The 27,950-nt window shown below is 36.5% G+C and overlaps 1 protein-coding gene and 1 long non-coding RNA gene across 2 annotated transcripts in view; one reads left to right on the top strand and one right to left on the bottom strand.

Annotated features, from left to right (window-relative positions):
- The window catches only part of LOC148125639 (uncharacterized), a 25,999-nt gene extending 3,697 nt beyond the window's left edge, over nucleotides 1–22,302 (top strand). Inside the window, exon 3 of the long non-coding RNA XR_015743878.1 lies at nucleotides 21,697–22,302. This is a non-coding gene — a long non-coding RNA (uncharacterized LOC148125639). The remainder of the gene's footprint in view (nucleotides 1–21,696) is intronic.
- On the bottom strand, nucleotides 4,114–27,950 carry CBX7 (chromobox 7). The gene is made up of 6 exons (XM_026696439.2): nucleotides 27,530–27,950; nucleotides 25,675–25,718; nucleotides 14,774–14,839; nucleotides 13,894–13,960; nucleotides 12,913–13,255; nucleotides 4,114–9,977 (listed from the first exon to the last, which is right to left on the bottom strand). Exons 1-6 carry the CDS (start codon nucleotides 27,596–27,598, stop codon nucleotides 9,820–9,822), a joined length of 747 nt encoding a protein of 248 aa, XP_026552224.1. The 5' UTR covers nucleotides 27,599–27,950; the 3' UTR covers nucleotides 4,114–9,819.

Raw genomic sequence — 27,950 nt, 5'->3', positions numbered from 1 at the left:
AGTTTTTATTTACATTTCCTATTTCTTAACTATCCATCTTTATGGGGACTTTGATTTTCTTGTTTAAGTGTTAATAAAAATTATAGTGCTCCCCACTTCAAAAGGTTGATAGCATTTAATCATTTTCCTCAAATATAACTTTCCTCCATAGCTTTCCAATTTTAATTAATTCTACAGAATAAACAACTTTTTCTTTTGTTGTAATAGATCAATAGTGCATTCAAATTATTTTGATTAGATTTAATAGGTGAGTTAAATAAGTCAATCAGTGGAACATCTTGCCTCCAGAAGTTGTAAATGCTCCAACACTGGATGTTTTTAAGAAGAGATTGGATAACCATTTATCTGAAGTAGTGTAGGGTATCCTGCCTAAGCAGGGGGTTGGACTGGAAGACCTCCAAGGTCCCTTCCAACTCTGTTATTCTATCCTAAATCGTGGCTTTGTGGCGCAGTGGTTAGAATGCAGTACTGCAGTTTAACTCACTGTTCAGTCCAGGAGTTTGATTCTCACTGGCTCAAGATTGACTCAGCCTTCCATCCTTCTGAGGTTAGTAAAATGAGGACCCAGATAATTGTGGGCAATATGCTAACTCTGTAAATCACTTAGAGAGGGCTGCAAAGCACCATGAACGGTATAGAAGTCTAAGTGCCAAATGATCAATAACATCCTGAATTCTGATGTAGAAGATCAATGATAGTTTTATCTACCCATGCCAAAATACATTTTCATTTGTCAGTTTGTTCTAGATCAGCAGGATTAACAATAAACTGCAAGGGAAAAACAGAAGTTATTATTGAAAAAAGAAAATTGGACATGTTGCCCTTTTCAGAAAAATAGCAGAGAAAGATGGCTCAGGTAGTTACAATACAATTAATTGGAGATTAATCCATATTTACAGTCCTGGCTTTTGTGACTGGGAATAAAGTAACATGTTTTCCTAATCGGAAGATCAGTCCCACCCCCAAAAAAGAATGAAAAAGAATGCCATATATGGTAGCTAGTTTGAAATATATGTACAAATACTGTGTTGCCTTAATCCCCCCATTAAAAAAATTATTTAGTCTGTTGAGTTAATCTGATATCTCATGAGATCTATAATTATTTTGAAACAAACATCTACAAAGCATTTTTCCCTTCTGTTCAGTCATGTTCAATTATCAGACAAGTCTGCAGAAAATGTGATAGCTCCAAACTAAAGCATATCCCATGTCCCAGGTTTAATTTTTGTTATTGCCATATTTGTTTGGAGAAATTCCTGCCTGCATGTCCTTCACATTTTACAAACATAACTGACAAAATGTAAAGAGGATAAAGAAAATGATGGGAAGATCTTTCAACTGGATACATTTAGCTTGAATAACAGATTAAAGGAAGATACTGTTGATTTCAAATATATGAAAAATTGTTAACATACAAAAAATGAGCCAGGAAGCAGATTCTAGCTAACATTTAGGGAAAACTGCCAGAGAGTTAAGAATTGCTTGACAATAGAGTTGATTATTTTGGCATTTAAGTATAGGCTAGGAAGTTCTAGTGAAGTTGTAATTGCTAGAATTACAACCATTGTAGCTGCTAGGTTCGAGAGACTTGAAAGATGATTTCTCAACTTTCTTCTAGTTCTGCAGTTCTATTATAAAGCTGCTCAGCTGCTTACCAAACTATAATCTCTAATTTGCTGGCAACTGTTATTCAAAATAGTCATAACGGCAATGAGACTTAACTGCTTCCACTTCTGGTTGGCATAATATTAACCATTATATTACATTATCCTATTGTCTCTTCTTGTAAACATTTAAAGGCAGCATATTTCTTTTTATGTGATCAGTAGTCAGATCATCATACCCATGTTTAAGGTGTCCAATCAATGCTTAATCATGAAGTAGACCAAAGGACCACCTGTTTATTCATATAAGGGAGTCAAGTACCGATAATTTCAGGCCAAATTGTATGAGTAAGTGATCCCAATATATTCAGAAAATGTTATATTCTTTTCCAGAAGAGGGTCAAAAACCATATTAGGTACAAAACTCTGGTTACTGTTTTTAATATTATTGCACCAACCAGTCATGTAAGTTTTCTTGGCTAGAATAGCCAAGTTTGAATAGCCACCTGACAGAAATGCCCACCAGATTTGAACTAAATACTCCATGTCATTCACTCACTGATAATTGGATGACCTGATCTGAACTACAGTACTTGCTAAATTAGGCTATAGTTAAGCAGTATAACAACTTAAACCAGAGCAGGCATTAAATTGTAATGGAACATATTAATCAAACTTTGTAGTCATGATTGGTAGAAAATTTACTTACCTCCACAATTTATCATCTCACATACTGCAGATTGGAGAAAAAAGAATATAGGATGAATTTCCCATTCTAACGTTTAAACATAGAGATGGAAAATAAGGAAGACCACAAAATGGGGATAGTTCAGCATCTTCCTTCCCCTTGGCCGTTTTCCACCACCATGCTGAGGTTAAATATGATCACCAACAGAGTGGCTTTATTTGAAATAGAAGACGAAACAGCAGAAAATGTACCAATCAAGGCAGAGAATGATAATCAAGCTGCAGCTAAGTATAGTTTTGCTTTGTTCATTACTATACTGTAAAACCAGATTTGTTGAGCATAGGTTGAAAAGCTAGTTTAGTGTAGTGTTAAGAAGCTGGAAAGAAACACAGCCCATGAGTTCTTGTCTTTCATTAGGATTGAAGTCTGATGGGTGCCTTTGGGTCATCAGCCCACTCATCTTTTGTAGTAGTAAAATAGGCGAAGGAAGGGTTATATATGCCACTTTGAATTATAAAGAATAAAGGTGAAATATAAATCTTAGAACTCTCAATTTTGTGGACCTAGTGTCCTTTAATTTTGCCTTTGCCCCAGCATGGACATCAGCTTTCACATAGACACCCTTGTTCTTTGTTTTGTCTTGGTTGCTCTCCATCACTGCACATCATTTCACTTATTCTAAAACTTGGTCAAATCTAGCAATTGCAGAAAGTATACATCTGAAATCAGGGTTCTTTTGATACAGCTATTGTTGGCAAAGATAATTGTATCTTTTTCTTGAGGTGGAATGTAGCTTCCATTTGGCACATGTCTAAATATCAAGGTAGTGGCTTCCCCATGTGATGGGAATGTTGGAAGAAGTGTTCTGTGCATTCTCAAGAACAAGAACCTCAACTGAACAATGATGAGTGAAACAGATAACTATAACATAAAAAGAAATTATTTGCAGGACATACTGGAGTAAGCAAAATCTAGCACCTATTTAGTTACATGCTACCAGGAGGAAAGCTGAAGAGCATGTTCTCTGCATATGTGTGCATGGGAAGAAAGACAAAAGGAAATCATCTCCCACAAACTCTCTTACACAAGAAGTAGGTAGAAGAGAAAAACTTAACTCTTTATCTATGCCCTACTGCCCCCTTGTGGCCATAAGATGCTGAAGAGTCAGTTCCCACCCATCTTTACCTCTAAATTTGGACTTCCATTTAACAAGCAGTAGAAGTCCCAGAATTCCAAGGTATCTGTTCATCCTGGAAATTAATGCCAACCTAAATAGGTATTGCTTGATTGGGAGATTGATATACAGAGGCTCAGTATGCAAATATTCACAGTATCCAGGGAATTATTTGGAAATCCGTGTTAAAGTAACCCACTGTTCCTTGGTTTTACTCATGATGTATTTATGCCAGCATTTTCAACCCCTTCTCCCAAAAGCTCAAGTGATTTGCAAGTCCATGGCAATTACTTTTTGCTAACCTACCACTTCAGGTCTTTTTCAATTTCTACAGGACTTGGAACAGTATTTATATAAATATTTTATACAAATACACTATAGAGCAGATTGGACTGCAAAAGACTGTAAATGCCATAGCTGTCCACAGGGATTAAATGTATGGTGCTTCACATCAAAATCTAATACCCTCTAAACATTACGTTATATTGTACTTGCACTATTCCACAGTACGAAGAGAAGACTGAATAGCAGTGAGAGGAAATAAGTATTATATACATCCACAATCCAAATCACAGATGCTTCCTGAAAATTGGCCTAGCATAGAATTGTAGACAATGAAGATCAAAGGAAGACACAGAAACAGGGTGTTAGCTAAATGTCAGTTCTCATTTAATGCTCTTAGCCTGATTTGCAACATTTACCACATAAATCATCTAAATAAATAAATGTACAGTCTTTTAACCATCATCAGTACAAAAATAAAGCCACACATTGCATCAATTAAAATTCGCTCTGTCCTCCTTGTTTGTATTACAATCTCTGTTTCGCAGCAAACACTCATAAAAAGGCAACAAAACTGCAATTTCTACATTTTTAAATTTTTGTTTGGAATTTGTTCCCTGAACCCTTCCCTTTCCAATACATTCAATTAGTCTGTACAAAAATCCCAAGAAGCTCATTCTGTGCAAAGGAAGCTTTTGTGTGCAAAGGTAACTTGGGCACTGGGGTCAGGAAAATATCAACTCAAGTACCATGCCATTAATGAGGGGTTAACCTCCCCCCCCCCCCAAATAATACACCGAAAAATAAAACACAACTGGCCTGTTTTTCTCCCATCCATTAAATACATTGCCATATGTATCCCAAAGAAAACTATGACTATGCGAATAAGCAATTAATTCAGGAGTCACTCTGACACATCAAGCAGTGCAAACAAGAACACAGCTCAAACCCTCTTAAATGGGATGTTCTTGGCACTAAAATGTTTTCTAAGTTCAGTAGACAAATAATGCCCTGTTTTAATTTTTTTTGATTTTGTGGTATTTCTGACCACACTTTAAAGAAAAGGTTACCAATGAAAGATTGTAACAACCATTAAGAAAAAGCTGCTGTTTATATCCCATAAAATAGCTGAATTCAGCCCCACATCTCTAATAAGTTATTAAAGTGCAATTTGTTAGGGAAAGGTGAACTCTGAAAAATATGCATTAAAATATACATCATATATACAGACATAAATGGAAGAGTGTCACAAGGCTGCATTTGACTAGTGCGCACAAAGCTGGAGGAATCTATCAGAAACAACTTATTGCTGGTATCTGGAAAGTTTTTCGAGTTCAAGGGAAATTTGGAATTGTTCTAAAGAACAGTCATTCTCTTTTTTCTAAAATGGGGAACCTACTGTGTAGTTAGGTCTGAAAGGCTAATCACAATTTATAAAAGAACAGCAGTCTGGGGTCTACAATGGCTAACTTTTTATCTTAACAATGCCATTACTAAATATATCAAAATAAGCATTTACAGTGCAATCTTACATTCAGAAGGAAGCATCAATATGCTCACGAGTATTTAGTCCCAGTAAGATGCATAGGACTGCACCCTTTTGTGTATTTTAGATTGGTTTTGCCATAATACAAACCTACAAATTGGTTGTCAGATGTACAGACACACCATATTACAGCCAAATAAAATCATTAGTGCAAAAATACTTTGTATCTCTTCCCACTGAGGGTGTGTGTGAAGATTAGTTGGGCCAATTAAAATCTGTATTTTTGATATATTAAAATTTCGCTTCCTCCAATAAATTCTGTTCACTGTTAAACTTTTGGGCTAATGCCCAATATCTATATGGGTCTAAAATTATAATTTTTTCAAGATTCTTCAAATCTGCTTTAAACTTGTACATGTTTAATGTTTAGCTCCAGGAGGTGATGAGAATTTGCCTTTTTTATATTAGATTGTCTCTTTCAAGAAAGTTTCCTATTAATGGAAAGGAAAACCTAGTACATGTCAACGTTTTTAACAAGTTCATATTTCCTAACATTTCTTAAAGAGTGCCATACAGTCTTGTTCAACTGACAGTCCAATCTTATCAAACAAAAATGATTGTATAGTCATATTACAGCTGCTTCTATTTCATCATCAATCTGCACATCAAGAAACATCAACATAATTATACAATAACTTGTAGTAGTTTTTATAACTATTGCAGTTTTTTTCTTTAATCCTTCAGTGGCTTAGGGAAAATAGTATTTCACAAGGAACAAAATCTATTAAGGTACTGGAGGATATCAAATTGTACACTTATGTTAAATTTCCTTAATACAGAACTTCATCTCTCTCTCTCTCTCTCTCTCTTTTTTACATTTACTCATATCTCTGTTGTTATCTAGCTTAAGAGGTTACTTTTCCAAATCATGCTGAAAATACAAACATGAAACATCAAATGATCTTACCTTCTCTTTGGCACAAGGCATTACAGCATATGCACAAATAGCATATATACATCTTAGCTGCAAGCAAATTAAAAAATGGCCCTTTCTCTACATACTCTTTCTCACATAAAGTACATGCACACCAAAAATATGAACAGCTCAACTATCTATGCATATAGGAATTATTAAACAGGAAAAAATGTACAGTAATAGGATTAGATCTCAATCTGGACTTGAACTAACTTTGTGACCACTGAACAACTTTAAAAATGTTGGTACTATACTGATCACTTTGGCATATTTTTTTAAATGGGAGAAACTAAAGGGTCAAAAAATCTACAGCCATAATATGCTACATTTTGCTGAAGCAATGCATCTAATCCTGATTAGTATAGCAAAATGTTACTAGAAACTGAGAAGCTACAAATTTTCTACTTGTCTTAGAAACCAAAGAAAACATTACCAATGTAATGTACAATATAATGATAATATGAAATGTATATTCATTAATCATACACCAACATATGACAATGCTCTTCTTGAAGATCATCTTAAACTCAACATATACTCAACTTTTCTTATTGGAGGAAATGGTGCATTTTAAGCAACGTAACATGCATTTTCTGCTCTCTCAAACAAACACCATTCCTTTAGCAACCATGTATTTACCAAAATTACTGTATTCCCTTATTAAATCTATAATAAATTAATGCCATCATATAAGTTTGAGTTGAAGGTGATCAGGTTTTATTAATTTCAGTTTCCAGCTTCACTCACATAACATACAAATGGAGCTTGTTTATCATACTAAGCCATGATTCATTGCCTCTTTGGGGAAAGCATAGCTTTCATATTTTCTCTGGAACTCATATTAAGAGCTCAGAAGAATTGGGCTCTTACTATGTTAATGCTGCCTGCAATCTAATGTAGAATAAAGGAGGCTAAAATAGTTCAGAAAGGTGGGGATTGAACATATTCCTTCACCACTTTCAAGAAAACAGTCTTCCTTTGTCAGTGTGAAATAATGTGAACTATCCCAATTTACACCTTCTGACCCATAATGACGCCTCTTCCTTTAAAACTTTTGAGAAAGAAAAAACCCACAGCTGTTGCACAACAAATAGCTCCTTTGAATTGGCAAGCAACAACTCTGTCCAAATTACCCTTCCAAAATTTGACATCAGGTTGGTAGTTGAAAGCTTTAATGGAAGACTAGTTGTAGAAGCCTCACATGATTTTAACATTTCTATTTTTGTAAATCTCTGAATTAATAAAGAACTTAATCAATCAAAGGGAAAAAGCATTTTTGTGGGATAAAAGTTGAGAGCAGTAAACAAATCAGAAGTGATCAAAAGATGCATTAGAACATGCTATACACATTGATTTTTCCTTTCAATCCTTACTTTTTTTCATTTCAGCTGACTTAAATTCTTCAAAAAAATAGGGTTTGGACTCAATTCTACCTTCTACCATTCCATTGTCACTTTCCATAGGAAAATTATTTTCTAGAGTTCATCTGTTCAAGCCAACTTAAAGAAGCACGTATTCACAAGAACATATGCTAAAGCTATACAATTCATAGGTACAACAGTTCCTGTAAAACAAAACAAAGCATTCACAAAAATGTCCAGCACAAATTTCAAGGTACTAAAGTGCAAGACAGAGTCCTATATAACTGCAAGCAGCTTCTCCTGGCAGAGATCTTCATAAAATATTTGTACAGAAAAATATACAGAAGTATCAACACGAATAATAAATCAAATAGTGTCCTTTGGAGAACAAATTAATAAAATTATATTTTTGTCTCATACTTATCTTTCAATCAATCAATTTCTCTGCTCTTGTATTTCTGATCCTGTATTGGATCAGTTAGCACAATGAAATCAGTGCCAATATGCAACTTCTGATTAAATTTCTAAACAAAACTGGTAATTGTTTTGACTCTACTAAACAATCCTTCACTCTATCAACTACTTCCACTTTTAATTCATGCAACATATTGTAGATGCAGGAAGTTCCCCAGCCACTTGAGTAAGAGCAGAACACCAATGCAGTGTTCTTCAAACCACTTGAAGCCTAGCAAAATATTGTTTCAGACATAGTCACACAGTCCAAATGTCCTTTTAAATGTACATATCTTAATAGTACCAAACTGACAACCAGATGTCCAACAGAATCTGGTTTCAAAAAAAGTCTCCCAATTATTGACGTATTTAAAAAGTTAAATACACTGGGCAATTCCTTGTGTTTGTGTGGAAGGTAATTAACTGCATAAGGAACAAGAAACGTATATAAAGCTAATTGAAGGAGTAAAGTTCTTGGGCTCAATTTTTTATTTTAGGAACTGATTGTATCTTTTCCTCTTGGGGTATGTTTGGTGTACCAAAATTTTTTCAGTGATCAACAATACATGTACATTAAAGCATGTCCACTCTCTACATCCATCTACAAACCTGTAAATGGATATAAGCTTGAGTTTCCAATAAGCAATTCAAATTTCATATATTTCAAGAACTCACTATATATCTAATTAGATATTAAGCCCTCCTATTGCATATTACAAAGGCATCTGAAGTAAGACAGAATTTTGGGGATCTGTAACAATTCCATTCAAGCCATCTTCATACTCAAGGACACATGGAAACATGTTTATGACTACATACTGTAGGGTTGCCAGTGATAATTATTGAGGAATTCCTAGTCTGCTGAAAAGCTGCAGGCTTCCTAGGATAAGACCATAAAAACTACTGCGCTTACCTCATCAGATAAGGAACAAGCCAGGCTTCTCTTATACCGGTATGCCTGATTATAGCAATACCTTTTTCTTGTGCTCCTGTTACTAATAAACCATAAGCAAGGAAAAAACCAGCACGATTCTTTGGAAGCCCAAACCTGAAAGCCAGTATAACAGCTGTAGTTTCTTTTCTAAATCATAGCATCTCTGGAAGCACTGTGGATGGCAGCAAGCCCCATCATCAACAGTACTAGTAAATGAAAAAACATTAAGAACGGAATGGCAGACACCCAAAAGAAAAGGGGGAGTAATGTTTTTATATATGCACCTGGAGGGAAGCAGATCAGGGAAGCAGTTTGAACTAGAGAAGTCCACTGAATTTGGAAGAGGTCATGGATATTTATATTTGGCCTCTTTCCTATTTCAGACACCGAGCCCTTAACTTTTGAGTGCAGAAGGTATACGCCATAACTAAGAAATTGATATTTTTCCACAATGCACCATGAATAAGTATCTTTGCCAGTGAAAAAAAGCTTCAGTTTCCCAGACAGACAAAGCAACAACAGACAAGTAATATATCCATACACTCTTTTTCTATCTATAGTAAGAAATGAAGGGGGGAAAGCACAGGTAATCCTCACACTGCTCTACCTTTGCTTTGTATATTTGAAAGGTGAATACAACCAAAAAGAATGTCAGCATGATCATTTGTCCAAAAAACCAAAATGCTCTGTAAACATTTGTAAAGGGATCCCCCCCCACCCACCCCCAAAATCTCTTTTTTCTAAATAGTATTGAAATTGTAATGAAACCTGTGATTGGGGATGAAGGAATAACTCAAACTCAAAAATTCCCTTAATGAAGAAAGACCAAGAGAGAGAAAGAAAAGTTAACAAACAGCAGATTTAGAACTGGATGCTCCGGTCTCGGAAGAAGCCTTCTGCCATCTGAGCTTCTCTGAAAGTCACGGTAATGGAGTTTGCGGTGATATCTGTAACTGTCACTTCATTTGGGGGCAATGCAGGGCTCCAGGAAAAAGGACCTTCTGCTGTCTCTGGGCCCACTGTGGAAAGGAGAGAGGGCAGAAAAACAAATACTGTGATGAGGAGGAACAAACTGAAGGGAAACAAAACCCCACAGGTATCAAAAGTCATGCCTGCTCATGAAACAGATCAACTATTGTAGAATAGATACACATAACTCTAGGAAGGGAAAAGTAGCAGGAACACAATCACCTGCCTGCATAGATACAACAAATACGTAATTGTGCAAATACTGCTATAATTCCAGCAATTCCTATCAGTGCGAGGACGTACTTACATTAGCATTCATCTATCCCCAGAGAATCTCCAAGACTTTAAAAGGGAATATTGTTACAACTGAATTCAGATCCCACATACCTTCTCCCCAATCCACGGATGCACTAGCAAAGTACTTTCGCTCCAATTGTATTTATACTGTGAAACTAAATACCACAGGGATGTTTTCCACAGTCTTCCATTAATACTTAATACAAGAAAATAGCAATTGCACATGAAGATCTAAAAGAAGGACTGTTTATTACTCTGTACAAAAGTCTTTAAAAGCTTTCTTTTTAAGGGTTAATTGCAAAAGCATAGGAATTAAACAAATTCCTCTTCACAGTGACAGCAAACTGAATTTACAATGTGTTCTCTAGCCTTTTCTTGTTTCATTTTTATACAAATGAAAACAAGAGAAGAGGGAAGTTCTCATTTTCTGTTCTTTTTCTATATTGCACCATTCAATTTTACTTGAGGATGGATTAAGAATAAGCATCTTTTAAAAGGGTATTTGCGGCTTCTGAATGGATATTTGACTGGGATCTAATCCACCCAAGATTCTATTTCTATAACTACTGCAAATTTCTTACGTATATCCCATCCAAGAGGCATCCAATGGCATTCCTTATGTCATCCCGTCCAAACAGAAAGGTAAATTAAAAATGGTATTTACATATATCTGATCGTCAATTATACTTTATGGGAGATGCATTTCCTACTGATTTTTTATTATTATTTTTTAAAAAGGAAAAGCAGCACAGATAGGCTTTATGCACTTGTAAGTCCACCACCCTCAAACCAAATCCCAGCTCTGCCCACATACATGATATCATACACCATTGTTCTACCTACATTATATACGTAGTATAAAATTCTTGAGTTAAAATAGTTGACAATACACAGCAGAACTTGACTGATCTTAGGATCAGATCTTAAAGGCATTTGAATGGGAGACCTTAAGAAACAGGACTGTAGACCAGGTTGGAAATTGAATGAATGCCCGAGAAGAAAATAATGCCAAACCTTTCCCACAAAGTTGCCAAGAAAAAGCACACTCAAAGGAAACCTGGCTTTTTAGTAAATTCTAAAGTCGGTACAATTTCAGAAATACAGTTCCTATGGATATGAATGCAGACTTTGCAATTTGTGGATGATACCTGGTGAAGTAATTTAAGATGGTACATATGCTTTTAAGCATAACCAATCAAATGACAATATCCAGAAGGCAACTCTGCTTTAATCATAATATACAGCATGCTATCCTGGCAAACAGTCCAGGTTCTGATGTGAATATTCCATTTGAAATCAAAATTATATGCATACAATAGCTTCACTGATGTTAATATACATCAGCTACTCAGTTGTTTCGTACTATGCATAGAAGGTAATGTAAACATAAACATAAAACTGCCCTAAATATAAAATGTTTAATGAACAGTAAAATTCATATATACCTACACTAGAAATTTTGTATGAAACATTTATAACATTCTTGATTCCTCACAAGCATACATCTGTAGTTTTGCAGAAGTGCTGATCCAATTATTTCAGCCTGGAGCTGTTCAGATGTGCTGGACATGCTGGCTGGGATATGGAAATTACTGTCCAACATTTTTGAGGGTATTCGGTCAGCAGTGTAAATACCACAATGTTTACTTCTTTCTAATTTTCTTCAACCATGATTTACAAATCTTAAGTTTTATGAGAAAAGGGAATAACTTTTGCAGCGTATATTAAAGAGCCAGCAAAGAAGATCAGTGTATTTTGTCCATCATATTAGAAATATTTTAGATAGAATATGCAAGATGGTGTTAAGAGCTCCTACCAAAAGTGGAGCTTGAACCATCCATAGGAAAAAGCATTCGCTCCTGTGGAATCTATTGGCAACAACTGCAAGGCTACTCTACAAATGCCACCTGACCTAACAAGCAACTGGTTTTCCATCAGTCCAACCAACCTTGTTGACCTGATGCTTGGATTTAAAGGGCCTATTGTCCAACACTATAGACAGTCTTTGACATACAATTCCAAATGGGACCAGAATTTCTGTTACTAAGCGAAGCAGTTGGAAAGACAACTGCATCACTTAGTGACAACAATCCCTGCAATCCCAGTTACCACTGTTGACCAAGTCCTGCTGGCTTCTCACAACCAAAGTCAGTGGGGAAGCCAGCAGGAAGTTGCAAATCCCAAGCCAGCAGGTAGGTAAGTGGTTACTTCCAGGTGTGAGAGGTACCAAGGGGTCCATAGGAATGGAATGGCGAGAGTGCCCAAGAGATGTGCTGAGGGATGCACGGGGCTGCAAATGTGCGTGAGTGGCCAGCACAAGGACAGAAGGTTTGAGGAAGAATGCACAGGTAGGGAAGACGTACCACAGCAACTTCCAATCTTTCCTACCAGCTTCCCTATGGACTTTCTAGAGGTGGTGTTACTGCAACGGTCAGAACTCTTGAGGACCAGTCATAACTACAATTTCTTCAGTTCTGTCATAACTTTGAACAGTTGCTGACTGACAGTAGTTTGGAATGACTCTTTGAGCTTCATGCTGCCAAACAACTATGTGTGCCCAAGAGGTATGAACAGCAAATTAAATATTCCACATCCCCATTTATATACCCAGAATGCCTCAGTCTAGGAGAAAATCCAGCCAGCAAGATGGAGTTGGTATCGCAAAGCTGGAGATAGTTCCAGGCTTACCTTCCTTGGTAGGAGATTGTGTTGCATCATCCCAATCACTGGGTGGCTGCCTGTCCTCAAGGACCACAGGCTCCTTCAAGAAGAACTCTCGACGACGATTCCGATTCTCCAGGCTTGACATGCGGGTGAACTTTTTCCGTGAAAGGCGTAGATACTTCTGGTTCTTGCTCTGTTTCCGAAGAGGAAAGGGCAGGACCGCTCCCCCACTCTTCTCAGACAGTTCTGTCTGCCCTCCCTTGGCCCCTGCCAAGTTGTTTCCTCCTCCCCCAAACCTCCGGGACAGAGAAAAGCAGAGTTTCTCTTTCCCTTTGTGGGCACTTCTCAGGTCCATGCTATATAGTCTCTGAAAATGAAGAAAAACACTCTCAGCTCAAGATGTTTGTGATGCAGCTTGGTTCACACAAGACACAATTTGCAAAAACTCTAGGTTCTTCCAGTGCCCTGGGCTTTCAGCTCTGCAAATTCTACTCAGCCAAATGGCCTATATAGTCACTGTGTATATTTCGTGAGTAAAAGTATTAAGCACAACAGCAAAAGCTTCCATTGGATAATGACTGTTACCAGTGGAACATACAAAATTCTCTGAGCTATGGGCAAAACATTTTTTAAAGTTAAGATTTAACTCTGAAAATCAATTTTCCTTTCACAATATATGAGAGAGAAAAGGAAGGTTAAATACCCCTAGAATTTGCTTGACTACAGTTCCTATTTTCCCTGAACATGTTAGTTGAAATTGAAATAACTTAAGAATTTAGTAATATCTGCCAAGAAGATCTTGTGATGTCCTATTGCATATGCTTTCAGGAGTCACAATCTATTATATCAGGTACCAGAGGATTCTGAGCTTTTTCTGCAATAAGACTAGCACAGCTTTCTCTCTGGCCCATGGTATCTGGGAATTCAAAACTGGGAGGCTGAACTACAGCATCAATACTGGGATTTAGGAATAGGTGTCAACATTTAGTAAATCTGAAATATTACCTGCAACAAGAGACGCTTAGGTTTGGGACCTCTCTTTCTGTAACCTGAGGCACGCTCCCTTTCTTCCCTAAAGAGACAGAAAATACCTAGCAGTTCTGTTTGTTGAAACAGCACAAATAGACAAAGCCTTTTTGTACAGACATTTCTTCACATTGCTTACACATACTTCCAAGGAAATGCTGATTCAATATAGATCAAATTAAGACAGATTTCATGTGAATTGGGTTGGTAATTATAGCTTCTAATTTTCTCCCGAGTTAATACATCATTATAACTAAAAAGTGTTATTTAAACATGCACACAAAATGTCAACAAGTTAAATAAATCTAAAAGTGCTTTCAACAAAAAGGTTGACATTAGCCTTCTTCAATCCAGTGCCCATCAGATGTGTTGTACTATAGATTCCAGAATTCCCATCCAAGACGGTCAAAACAGCAAATTGACAGTCTCATCACAGGAAGAAAGAAAGAATGAATCTAGGCAAAATGTTGTATGGATGTCACTGACTGTTTTTATCTTGCTATCTATTCTGCATCTCATATATAAAACTTGCAAGCTGAAGAACTCATCAGTAATATGATTTGCTTTTATTATATTCCTTAATGACAGCTGATCTTTTGGAAGCTTTTCACTTCCGAAACATGTTGGGAAACCCTTTGTTAAAGTTCACATTTTTTAGCTAAGAGTGTGACCTTACCTTGCCTAGATAAACTGAGATAAATGGTTTTAGTCTATATGTTGGCTGGGAAATTCTGAGAGTTGGAAGTCCAGACATCTTAAAGTTGCTCAAAATTGGGAAACACTCGTATAACTATGCTTTCCCAGAAAAGCCAGAGATTTTGGTTTAATTTTTCCAAAATGAAAAAAGAAATGGTCTTACTTTTCTTCATAAGCCATCACCAGACGAGGGTCAAGAATGTGTTCCTCAGGTTCCCATGTGCTGTACCTAAGAGAAAAGTGAGAGAAAGCAATCAAAACATTTTGGGTAAATTTGGGGCTTTTGTTCAAATGACCTACATTCTAATATCTCCTTATTCATTGCATGGAGTTCTGAAATAAATAGGTACTTAAAGCTTTACTATATACTTCTAAAATGTTTTTCTTTTACAACATGGAATGGATCAAGTAAAACTGACCTCTTGAAACAATAAAATAAAGTTCCCATTCACGGGCTACATTAAATAACTTAATTCACTTGCAGGTAAGATTTCCCTTTGACTGAAATTTATCTCTGGTATCTACATGGATATGGATTGACTACATGGGTTTTCTTCCCCAACCCACTCAATTTAGGCCAATGCCTTGGGATTTTTAAGCAGCCCAAACATAACTTTTTCAAGAGAAGCCAAGGTCAGTTAGGTTCTCCTACATAAGATAGCCAAGAAAAAACAAGTGTTTCCACCCAGACAACTTTTCTTTACAGTGATAGTAAACAGGAAGAAGTTTATTTTTTATAAACAGTTTTTCTTGCTTGCATTAATCAGTATGAAATGTAACTCATGGCTATGCTCTGAGGAGTATAGCGTATTTTTTATTCCCTATAAGTTCATAGAGGGACGGTTAAAACATTGAACATAATAAAGCCACTTAAAAAAACATATTACAGGTAGACAACAATTTATAACCATAACTGAGCCCAAAAATTATGTTGCTAAGCAAAACAGTTGTTAAAGTGAGTTTTGCCTCGTTTTACGATCTTTCTTGCCACAGTTGTTAAGTGAATCACTACAGATGTTAAGTTAGAATCACAGCTGTTAAGAGACTCTGCCTTCCCCATTGACTTTGCTTGTCAGAAGGTTGCAAAAGAGGATCACATAATCCTGGGACACTGCAACCCTTGGAAATATGAACCAGTTGCCAAACATCTGAATCTTGATCATGAGACTGTGGGGATGCTACAACAACTCCAAGTGTGAAAAATGGTCATAAGTCATTTTTTTCAGTGCTGTTGTAATTTCAAACAGTCACTAAAGGAACTGTTGTAAGTCAAGGACTAATTATAGTAAGACTACAGATAGTCCTCAGGTTATGATCATTTATTCAGTGATAAAAGTTACAATGGCACTGACTTATGACAGGTCCTTGAAATTCCAGCTGTTGCAGTGTCTCTGCAGGAATGCGATTCCAATCTGAGCCCTTGCACCCAGCTCACGGTTACAGTAAGATATGGTTACATAATTGTAATTTCCAACTTTTCCTGTCAGCACCTCATGAGTGAAGTCAATGGGGAAGCTGGCAGGAAGTTGGAAGTTTCAATCACATGAAGTTTCCATTTAACAATGGCAACTGGGTCTGCTGGAATGGCCATCGACAAGCAACCAGGTCATGTGAAGTTATGCTTCATGACCAAGTAGCTTCGCAACAGAGTTCCTGTTCCTAATTGCCTCCGTAAGCTGAGGATTACTTGTAGTACACCAACCTTCTCCAATTAAGTTTGTAAATTATTCTACCACCAAAATAATTTGTCTCTACTAAATTAGAACAAAACAGTACCATGAATATTTCAAAGCCCCCCCCCCAATCTTTATCTTAAATATAAAGCAATGGAGATGGGGGGATTTAATAAAATGAAAGTCCTTAGCAGAAAGGTCCACAAACACGATGCCCCTACAGAAGAAAGTATGTGGCCACAGAGGACCTGGAAAATAATTCAGATTGTCAATTAATATAAAAGGATATCTTCCCTATTCACATGACTTAGAAGCTTTAATATAGCCAAATTCATTCTGAATAAATAGAATAGATGAAAACCATCTACAAATGTACATATGCTGATGATACAAAAACTGAAGTTATTCTCTAAATTAAAGGCAGGCTGATTGTGGACCCGTAAGTCATTTAGCCCAGGATGATCTGCAATTTCACCTTGTTTACATTAAATTTCTGTAGCAGTTATCCAGATTATTTTTGATCTCAGACGCTATTTAGAGCCAGAATGAGATACCTACAACATTTCAGATTTTCTGGATTCCAACATAATCCACCAGATTTGGTCAACCATCAATCACAATGGGAACTGTAATGTAACTTTTGGAGTATGAGAAGTGTCACATAACATTGGTTATGTTTTAACCATTTGAAGGCTTAACACATACATTTTTATAGGACTTCCTACTTCAAGGAGAAATTATCTGTCTACTTTGATGTTTCTCAACCTCAGCAAATTTAAATTATATGGACTTCAACTCTCAGAATTCCCCAGCCATATGGAGTTGAAGTCAACAAAGCTTAAACCTGCTGGGGTTGAGAAACATTTGTCCAGCTTGTTTAATCTCATGTGAGATCAAAGGAGAGGATGATGTTTTTCAGGGCATGCCTCAACACTATGAGCAGCTAAATTTTAAAGACCTGAATAGCACTCTCACAAAACAGTCTTTTGGAGAAAGTTAAAACAGAGGTCTTCCGCATAATTTTTAATCAGTAAGGAACATTAAAAAAACTGTTTACCCATATTCATGAACGTGATCATCGCAGAAGTTTATAGATATAGTCTAGATGAAGCCATATGCAGAGAGACATCTGTTTATGTGTAAGTACATATAGAGGGAGGGAGGGAGAGGGAGAGATGGGGGCAGGGAGATTAAATTTGACTAGGCCTTTTTGAATAAAGAAAATTTGATCATTGTCTTCATACCAGCCTTAAAATGTACTTGCTCAGTGTGATACAACTATCTTATCTGGCCTGCTGTTTCTTAGCTCACCAGTTCAAGCTGTTGAATAACCACAGAGCATTTAATTTCAGATACAGAACTGAGCATCTTTAGGCTTCTGAAAATGCTTAGAAATGTGTACTTCAGTAAGTAGAAACATGCTGAAATCAGAAGCATTGGCTATATTCATTCTATACTTGGACCAAACAAAGGTAATGTTAAAAATGACTATTCAATTTGTCCCAGAATTTCCAAATTGTCAAGAAACAGTTCTAGGAACAAAAAGTAATTAAGATGCCCTTTCAGTTTGCCATAAAATGTACTTTACACGCTATCTAAGGAAAGTTATTCCGTTGGGTAAAAGATAATAGAATCCTTCTTCTAAAAATCAACACCTTAGAACCAAGATATTTGGCTCTACTCATTTGGACATGAATAAGATACTGGTTTCTTCTCTGCTTACAGAAGGAAAGGTAATACTAGGAAGATAGCGTTTCCATAATATTATTCCAAACAATTACATAAATAAGTGTTCAGACTATACTTACTGCATTTCATTGGCTCTGAAGCTGGAAGATCATTGTGCTAAGGAACACAAGTTTCTTCCCAGCCTGCCATATTTGCTCAGAAAAACACTAGAGCACATGTGGGAGGAAAACTGGAGAAAAGCAATTTTACTGCATATTAGATGAAAACCAATGTTAACAGATCTCCACATCTATAGCCATGGAAATTGTATACTGTATGTGTACGCATCTAAAGTGTCATCTGATTCTTATCCTAAAAAATACAACATATACCCTGCTGATAATTATACTGTATTCTGTTAGGGTTCCAGAGGAGTGTGGATAAACCTTTGTGTAGTTAGAACTACAATGTCACTTTGGCTCCGAGTATAGCAATAGCAGTAGCACTTAGACTTATATAATGCTTCACAGTGGTTTACAGCCTTCTCTAAGCAGTTTACAGGGTCAGCATGTTGCCCCCCACAATCTAGGTCCTCATTTTACCGACCTTGGAAGGATGAAAGGCCTTGAATTGGTGAGAATCGAACTGCTGGCAGTTGGCAGAATTAGCTTGCAATACTACATTCTAACTACTGCACCACCATGACTCTTACTGTACCAACACAGCTCTAATATACATCTCCAACCCTTTTTCTTTATAATTTTAGAAAGCATATTTTTAATTCTAGGATTAAGATATAGACTGATACAATCTATAATCAATTTACTGAATGTGTTTGACATTTTATCTGCAATCATAAACCTACTAAGAAATACATCCACGACTAAGAATTTATTTTTGCAATCTGCTTCTAGATTTCATTTCTAATAAAGCGAGTGGGAAAAAGGCAAAATTATATTGTGATACAGACTCTGGCCCTGTGTATTAAGAATTCAATAACAATAGATGAAATGGGCCATGAGCTAGGAAAATGTCCCAACTCAATTAATTATTTGATATGATCACAAACTTACAATCTATATATATAAAACCAAAATACCACTCCCACACCATCACAAAATCTCCAGAATCGTAAAGCCTACAAACTTGAAATTTGGCATGTATGTTCCTCTTGGCTTCTAGGTGCTCACTAAGAAAAGATTTTTCAAAATGACCATCAAAGCATTAATATTTCGTATATTATTATGAACACACTCTGATGCTAAGGAGTTCTACTCCCCCTCCTACCTGAAAAGAAATCTTTTCCAAATGCAAAACACAAGCAGAGGGGAGTTTTAGTTTCACAGCAGCAAGCAGCTTTAGTACAGAACAGTTGAGCTAAGCCACGCCCAGGCTCCTTGCTGTCTCCTTTTTGCTCACACAGCAAATACTGTTTCAGTTTCCACATTTCAGTTTCCAAACAGTGCTCAACTCTCTCACATACTGATAGGATGGCTAGCCAGATAAATACTGATGGATGCTGGTAGGCAGAAGCACAATTTTTTCCCCTTATTTTTCTCCCTAAAAACTAATCCCAATCACAGTTTTGTAGCAAAGCACGGGTATAGAGCTAATATCAAAATAAAAATAAGTCTAGATTGACTGAGGAAATTAATATATTCTACCAATAAAAAGAAAAAAATGATTTAGAAGAAAGAAATTGTATTTATACATTGTCTATATTATTCAGTCCATGGATGGATTCAGATATTAGCATTACAAAGGAACAACATATTCTACGTTCTCAGCAATATGCATGATTTTAGCACCAAGTATCATCATTGTAAGCTGCCCAAAGCCACTTTAGATAGCAAGGTGGGTTGTATATAAATGTAATTAATAAAACTATTTTACAGAGAAGGGTAAGATAGTGAAATGATAAGAATCTACTTGAGGATTTTAAATAAGGATTCCCATATTCATGAGTTTAATAACAATGTAAAATGACTCCTTCAACCACCTATATAAGATTATTGAAATGAGGAAGTTAAGGGGATAAACAAAAGTTGATTTGAGGAAAAAAATGTGAACTCTATTCAATTTTGGTTTTCAAATAACTTTCTGGCTTTTTTGTATTAAGCTTAATTTAATAGATGCTGGGATTTCTAATGAAAGAAGAACAGTTCTATAAGTTCTTTAATTCTGTCTACTCATTTTATTTGTTGACTTTCTGTTCTATTAATATATATATTTTCCCCTTTATTTGTATAAATAATTCAAGTTGGTTAAAATATCTAAGATTTTTTCCCATCCTATTTTCTCTACAACTGTGAAGGCAAGTTGGACTGAGAGTAAATGGTCCAACATTGTTCTAGATCATCATTTGCAGATGTCACATTTGCAGAGCATGAGAATTTTTCCCTACTGAACATAATCTCACTCTTCAATTGACCCAAAATTGACTGGTTCTTGTTGTCACATAAAGGTATCATGATCCATAAGTCAAAGACATCTACTTGCTTTCTCTCATTATTCAGGGTCCAACCTACAAAGCCATACATTACCAATATAAAGTTTTATTATTTTGATCTTTTTGTCATAAAAGCATTCCCATTATTCATAGCCTTATCAAAGTTTTTTGCTGAACAAAAATCTTCAATTTTTCATCTTTATGTATTATTAAGACTAAGAAAAGTAACTATCATTTATCACCATCATTTCTTTACATCAACTTTAAGTTTACTAACAATGATCACTGGTATTATAGTAAGTCCTCATTTTGCTTTAGAAGGACAGACTAATTTTTCCTCCAAATACCTCCATGAAATAATGGGCAAAATCTACTGTATCTGAAATAATCTGGGTGACTAATATAAATTATGTGATTTGTGTCCATGATGTGTGTCATTTGCGTAATAACTTAATTACTCAATTGACATTATTTATACAATTTAAGCCAAACATAAATTAATGCCTGTGATGTAAATTCAGATTTAATGACATTTAGATTTAACATAATGTCTTTTCCACCAAAATGGCTCATTAAACTCAGGATTTACTGTACTCTTAATATTTAACCCAGATTTTGTATTTTTTTAATTTTTACTTTCATTAGTAAGCTCTTCCAAGTCTATCAGTTTTCAGCTAACAAAGCGGTGTTATCTGTATAACTCAAATTGTTACAGTTTTGGCCTAATATTTTGATCCCTTATATTCTCTCTTACAATGCCTACAAAGACAATATCCATCTTTGTTTCCTTTCCTTTCCTATCCTGAAGTAGTCTTTTTCAAATCCAGTTTTTACAATAGCTTCTTGTTCATTGAAAAAGTTTCACAGAATAATCATGTACTCTTGTCATATCAGTTAGCCTTTATAATATCCACAGTGTAGCATGAGCTATAGAATTGTTTTTCAGTCTCTTTTTCTCAAATTCTTTTAGATAAATGCACTGAATCCTGTTCATTTTTCTTCTACTACTCAGTCATGTAAGATTCTTGGAAATCGAGTAAGTCCTGCAGTTTTCTTAGCAAGATTTTCCAGAAATGGTCTGCCATTGTCTCCTTCCTAGAGCTGAGAGAAAATAACTGGCTCAATGTCACACAGCTGGTTTTGTGCCAGCAGAATTAGAACTCACCATCTCCCAGTTTCTAGACTAATGTCTTATAACCATTGCACTAAACTGCCTCTCATACTCATCTTACAGTCTAGATCTATATTATTCAGGTCCAATATTGTTGGCATAATTGTGCTTTTTATTTTTTCTAGGTTTGTCCTGTATATTTCGATACCAATATTCATGGTTTCCATAATCTGTACCTGGAAGTGTCTTGGCTGCCTGAACTGCACTTCTCCGTCTTCTGTTTCTTATTATATAGTTGATTTGATTCTGATGTTGTGTATGTATTGATGTCATTATAAAGCCTATGTTTATGTTGCTTTGGTATTAGCACTGCCAATATCTTTTGAAAGGTATTGATTTATCTCTTCTATACTTTATTTATACAATCCAACTCTTCCTGTGAATCCAGATTTCTACCATTGCATCTATAACACTCATATATTTTTTATGGAACATTGATATTTATTCCCACTAACTGTAATAGATGTAATTTTTCTAATTGGGCTTTGTTCCAGTATGAATGGACCAATGGTCTATTTTAGAATCTTTGTCACAACATCCCTTTGTACAATTGCATGCGCTGAAATTATACAACGTTATCAGAACCATCTGAATTCATTTAGATCCAAAACATTTTGTTTAATATGCTTCATTTCAGTTTTGACAATTTCTCTTTTCCCTGGTTCACGCACCTCACGTTCTGGGTTACAACTGTGTGTCTTTGAAAATAAAGAATGATTCTTTCAGCATGGGTTTCATCTCTTCCAAATGTGGTTTTGAGTGTTTAACATTTTTTTCTAATAGTTAAAGGAGTATTTTTGACTGGAGTGGGAAGGTGATAAGACCCATACTTAAACATTTCAACCAATGTTATATTGTTTTCTTGGCACCAATGCAGAACTATTTTGCTGTTGCCTTTTTCCATACTTAATTTTGGGCTTTTTTCCTCCTAAGTGGTTGTTTTTGTCATATTGTTTTCTAGAACCTGCAGAACATCCCTTGGGGGATTTTTCTTAGGTTTCCCTTTCTAGTTTTGACCTGCCAGCAAATGTAACTTCATCAGGAGCTCCAGCTGCTATGGGTGTCAATCTCAAGGCTATTGAAGTTACTGAGTCCTCTCATAACATTGGAAAGATAATCTCCAGGGAATATAATCTTTTGCTTTTCAGCTACTTGGATCTCCAATTTCTGTTAATCTTAGCCAGCCTGGCCAATAGCAAGGAGCTACTGGATTTAGGAAATAAATTTCAGGGCTTTAGATTGTCCACCCTCTGATCTCAGTTCAAATTCCAATCTTGGAGAATATTAAGCAGATTCTTTCTCTTATTTGTGAATGTTTTGCTAAACTGGATGATGGAAAAATCATTTTATGAAATAAAATATTCTAGCTCATTGCCTATGATACGAAATAGAAAAACAACAAGTTTTACACATATCTGACTAGAAAACAAATGTAGCAAAGAAACTGTTTACCTGCCTTGAGGCTGAGAGAAAGAGATAGGATATTAAATCAATACATTTATTTTAAAAGATGCCTTTCAGATTCTGTTCATAGAAGAAATACAAGGTTAAAAATAGTTAACATCTTCAGCTTCATTTTCATTCATTTATATTCTGTTCCCCCTTTTAATCCAGCCTTTTAAAATCCCTTCCTTTACCCCATCTCTCTTTTATGCCAATGTCCACAATGAAAAGTAATTAAACCCCCAAATGCCATTTGAACAAATGGTAATGTTGTTTCCTTCCTTTCTGCTGGGGAGATTTTGGCAGCACTTTTAATCAGCGAATAAAGAGCAAACTAAGAATTCCTGGGAGGAAAAGGGAGTCAGCACTGGGCGGTGGGGGGAATCTTAGATCAGAATTTCTAATAAATATCCTATGGGTGTTGCCCATTCCTCTGCAGTTCAGTTTCTTGCTTGACTGCGGTAAGAAAACACTGCATATAGGAACACAGTGCACTTCGCCACACAAGACAAACGCATACACTACCACCACACAAACAAAAAGGACCAGACTGCAGCAGAACTGCAGACCACGCATTCTGGAAAATACAAGTCATATGATCACTTCTCTCCTTCCCCCTCCCTTCCTTTAACTCAAGTTGTAAACAAGCTTGCAGCTGACTCAGAGCTGTAACCAAATTCTTGGCTTTTGCCTCTGATGGGTGGGGCATGAAGGCAACTTTCAGAGAGGCACACAAATTATACTGGGGGGAAGAGAAAAGTCACAAAATAAACAGCCAAAAAATCTTGATCTGCAGCCATTTGCTTCCTATCTCACAGAATGAAATATCGTAGACATTTATAGGTACCGTCAGAAATTAATTCCTTCATAAAATTAATCTAAAATAGAGCCCAGAACAATGCATTTTTAATGTTCAAAGACTTCTGTCGAAAAAGGGCATTCAAATGGAAAACAAACCGTGATCTGCAAGAGAGTTTCTAACACAAATCGATGGTTAGTTTTAAGCCCAATTTCCAATTGATTCTGGCAGTTTTAATAGCCATTTCAGCTTCCCCGCACAGCAGAATAAGCTAAAAGACCCTAACCAAACCTTATTTTGGGTTTATTTTATTAAAGTGAATAGGAATGAAAAGGGAATACACCAAAGGATACTGTGTGGTGGGTTTTTGCTGCTTTCTGAAACTATAAAATTCAGAAATATTTCTGATGTAATGGAGGAATATTATGAATTAAGAAATAGAATTAACTTCTCTTCAAAGTAGTCTCTATAATGCACAAAATTAAACCAAATTTCAGTCCGATATTTAAAAGAAGGCTAAAAATTCTGAGAGGATGCTATACCTATACCTATTTAATACCTCCATGATTACACTAAGAAACACCATTTGTACTGATAACAGAGAGTATAATTTGGATATCTTCCTTTCTGTTCAAGATCTGATGCCCATTCAGAATCTGAACTCCAGGATTAGCAGGAACCTAGTAATATCCTGGCAGATTATTTGCCTACAGCTATGTTCAGTGGTGATGTGAGAGCAAGATTTGGGAACCAAAATCCAGGGCCTTGCGCAGCAAAGTTTCTAAACACAGAAGGCCTTGTTTACTTCAAAATTACAAACACATGCTTCATCAATAAAGCTGTGCCATCTAGAACCTAAAATAAATTGTGCCAATCACTGGCATTTGGCCTATTTTAACTTCCAATGAAATATATAAATTATTATATTTACAATACAATTTGGTAGAATAATGAAGACATTTCTATGGCTTGGATTAATAGGACTATTTTTTTTACATACATGATTTTATTGCTTCACACTACAGCATATTGCAAAACAGATTACTACTATGCCTGTTGAAATGTAATTAACTCTTGGAAAGCACAATATGCTAGTAACACGAAGCAACTATCTTGTAGATGCTTAAACAATACAATGTTATCTGAATGGATGCTATATACTCTACATTCTAGAAAGAAATAATGTGGCTGATTCTATGCTATTTGAATTAGTAAAACAAAGGCATTATATTGCCAGATATCTAAGACTAAAATAAAATTGGGCACTGACCAATTTACCGTCTTGTCAAGGACAGATATACACACAAGTTCTGGTGAACAATACAGAGAACCCAGCTCATTTCTATAGTAGTTTTCGATCAGTTAAATGGAAAGTTTTCTAAACTGTACAAAAGAGACCTCTGCTATTCTCTGTATCACACACAATAAGTGGACCTGCTTCTCTTTACCTCATCACTGTCTGCCAATACAATGTCCCCTTACAACTACCTCAAATAATGAACGGGTGGCAAGCAAATTTTTATTTATTGTTATTTAACAAAATCACAATCTGCTCCTTATTCATTCCATTATCTCCAAGAACAATAACTCTTTTTTACATAATTACTCCAATTATAACCTTTTATTTTTAAAATATGTTTCATTTGGGTCGGTGGACTTCTATTCTTGAACTATTTTCCACAATACCACAAGAGGTTTTTTTTTTTTAAAAAAAACATATCAGTTGAACTCAGTTCAAAAGAATCAACTAGGGAAAACCTAATAGATCCTTTCCTTGAAGCTGAGGCCAACAGAGGAAAAATAAAATAAAACACAAGACAGATCATGGTTACAAATCCTTTCAAATATAATCCAAACTTACTTGGGGGGCCATCCTTTCCATTTCACCAGATATTCCACCTTACCCTATAGAAAAAGAAAAAGATAGTAAAATCAACTGTGCCATCAAGCCCCACAAAAACAGTTAGATCTATAAATTATTCTAACAGCACCCTTCAATTTGCCCATTTCTGTGCATTTATAATTAAACGTTGCCACACTCTGAACTGCAATTCCTGCGCTTGCCCTGGAGGCATATCCAAAGGCTTCCCAGGGCACATAAAGAAATTGCAAAGCCCCACAAGGGCAACAAACCAACCCATCTATACATGATCCAGAAGGAATGTTTAGAAATTGGGAGGGGAAAAATACTGCCTGCTAGATAGGCTGACTGATTTGAGCACCTTGCTACTTTCATCCCTTTGCCTGCAAGGGCTTCTGGTACATCACACAGGAGCTCTGCTTATAGCAGATTACAGTATAATTAATTAGGGGTCTTATGCAATAGTCTGAACACTGGGCTACAGGAATGATTCTCAGATTATCGAAGGTAGTGCAGATAATTGCTGGAATTGCTGCACAAGATTCTCAGCCTCCTCCCCATCTATAAACACACACTCATTGGTTCACAGGACAGAATGCCAGCCTACTCCTTACTTCCATCAACTGAACACAAGAAATCATGGAGAAAAAGGCATACATGATCGTTTGTGTCTAGTTGGTGGGAAGTAAGGAGGGAAGTGATGGTTTCATCTCCCATCACAATGGAAGGCCATCGGCATAGATTTTTTTAAAGCAAACAAGTATGAGGCAGTAAAAGCTTAAGCCGACATACTATTTTCCAGTTTATTAAGACGCACTTGATAAACTGTTGAGTTCATTCTCTCCTAAAATTATTGATATTGTGCTTCATATTATAAAAAAAACAGTTTTTTTTTTACAAAAGACGATATAGTCTTGCAATCCACAACTCATACAATAATCTGACATTTTTCACATCAAAGAAACTCATTGATCAACACAAATTACCTCTGAAAGGCAGCTAAATCATGCAGGCAATGGTGAATATTTATGGCCTAAATAACTTGATAAAAATTAAACAAAACCCCAAACAATCATATTCAGGTCATCTTAGAACAATCTCAAAATTCACTAAAGCTTATGAAAATAGCTAACCTTCTTCCAAGATATATCCAATTTCTCTGTTCATCAGGATACTTTATGACTATAGAGCAAAAACGTGGGAAGCAAAAAATGATCCAATCCGAGAGGCAGATTTTTTTTTTTTAATATGACATCCACCCATTTTGACATATTTATTCTTCCTCTAGCAGAAACGTCTGCCCTATTCTAACACTCCCACTCTGCAGCAATTCTAAATTTGCAATCCAAGATACATTAGTTACTTGTCTGGAGGTGAGATCTGTTAAACTCAAGACATTTTGAACATGAGTAAGTCAGACCTAACACCGCACTGGGGAACGCTGCAACAACCCTTGTGCACATTCCAACAGGGATATCACCACGTGATAAACGTGCAACAACCATCATTTCTCTGCACTTTTGCGAGTCAGCCCTCTCTTGGGCTTCACTGGCGCCCCCTGCCGGCGGGAAAACGAGAAGTTCCGCCACGCCCCCCTACTCGCACTACGGCGTGTGTACAAACTGGGGGGCGAGAGGATGAGGTACTCCACTTCGCTCGCGCTTGTTGTTGTTGTTGTTTTGGATTGGGAGCAGAGCAACAGCAACTACCTCTAGAATAACGGTTTGTAATTAAAGGTCCCAAGAGGCGGCTGAGCAATGGAAGAAATCCAGCCTTGCACATTCTTCCTCCCTAAAAACGCCGTTTATAGCCCTGCAGAATCAATGCAAAGTCGGCGCAGGCAAGCAGCACCCACCTTTCTTACGCGCTTCTTCCTGATGCTCTCCACAGCAAACACCTGCTCCCCAATAGCGGAAAGCTCCATACAGGGAGGAAGAAGGTGGCGGCTGCTCGCAGATTGAGGGAAGTACCCAAGTGCGCGCCGGCTATCGTTGTTTGTTCTCGCTCTTACTTCCTCCGCCCCCCCTCTCCACTCCAGAGCTCAATCACGCCGCCGCTAACGTTCCATTTTAGAACCTGCGTAACATTTTCCCAAGCGCGCGCGAGGGAAGAGCGAGCGAGCGATCGAGCCCTCGCCCTCCCCTTCTGGCCAGCGCTAGTTTGTCAAGAGGAGCCGGGCGCACGGAAGCCGCTCCTGCTTTAGACCTGCTCGAACGGCGTGCTCCACCCCCAAGGAACCTGCGCGAGCGTGAAATAAGTCCGAATTCGCACCGCGG

Source organism: Pseudonaja textilis, chromosome 5 (genome assembly GCF_049901715.1).
Source record: "Pseudonaja textilis isolate UNSWEBS1 chromosome 5, rPseTex1.2, whole genome shotgun sequence".
NCBI classification, from domain to species: Eukaryota; Metazoa; Chordata; class Lepidosauria; order Squamata; family Elapidae; genus Pseudonaja; species Pseudonaja textilis.
This window is presented reverse-complemented; position numbering and strand designations above follow the sequence as displayed.

What these genes read in the sequence shown, in the direction of transcription:
- CBX7 (XM_026696439.2), bottom strand. Translation starts at nt 27,598, where the DNA reads ATGGAGCTTTCCGCTATTGGGGAGCAGGTGTTTGCTGTGGAGAGCATC. An exon ending in TGGAAAGGATGGCCCCCCAA is followed by an intron (nt 14,840 to 25,674) that starts GTAAGTTTGGAT and finishes CTTTTCTCTTAG; the next exon opens with GTACAGCACATGGGAACCTG. An exon ending in GTGATGGCTTATGAAGAAAA is followed by an intron (nt 13,961 to 14,773) that starts GTAAGACCATTT and finishes CTGTCTCTTTAG; the next exon opens with GGAAGAAAGGGAGCGTGCCT.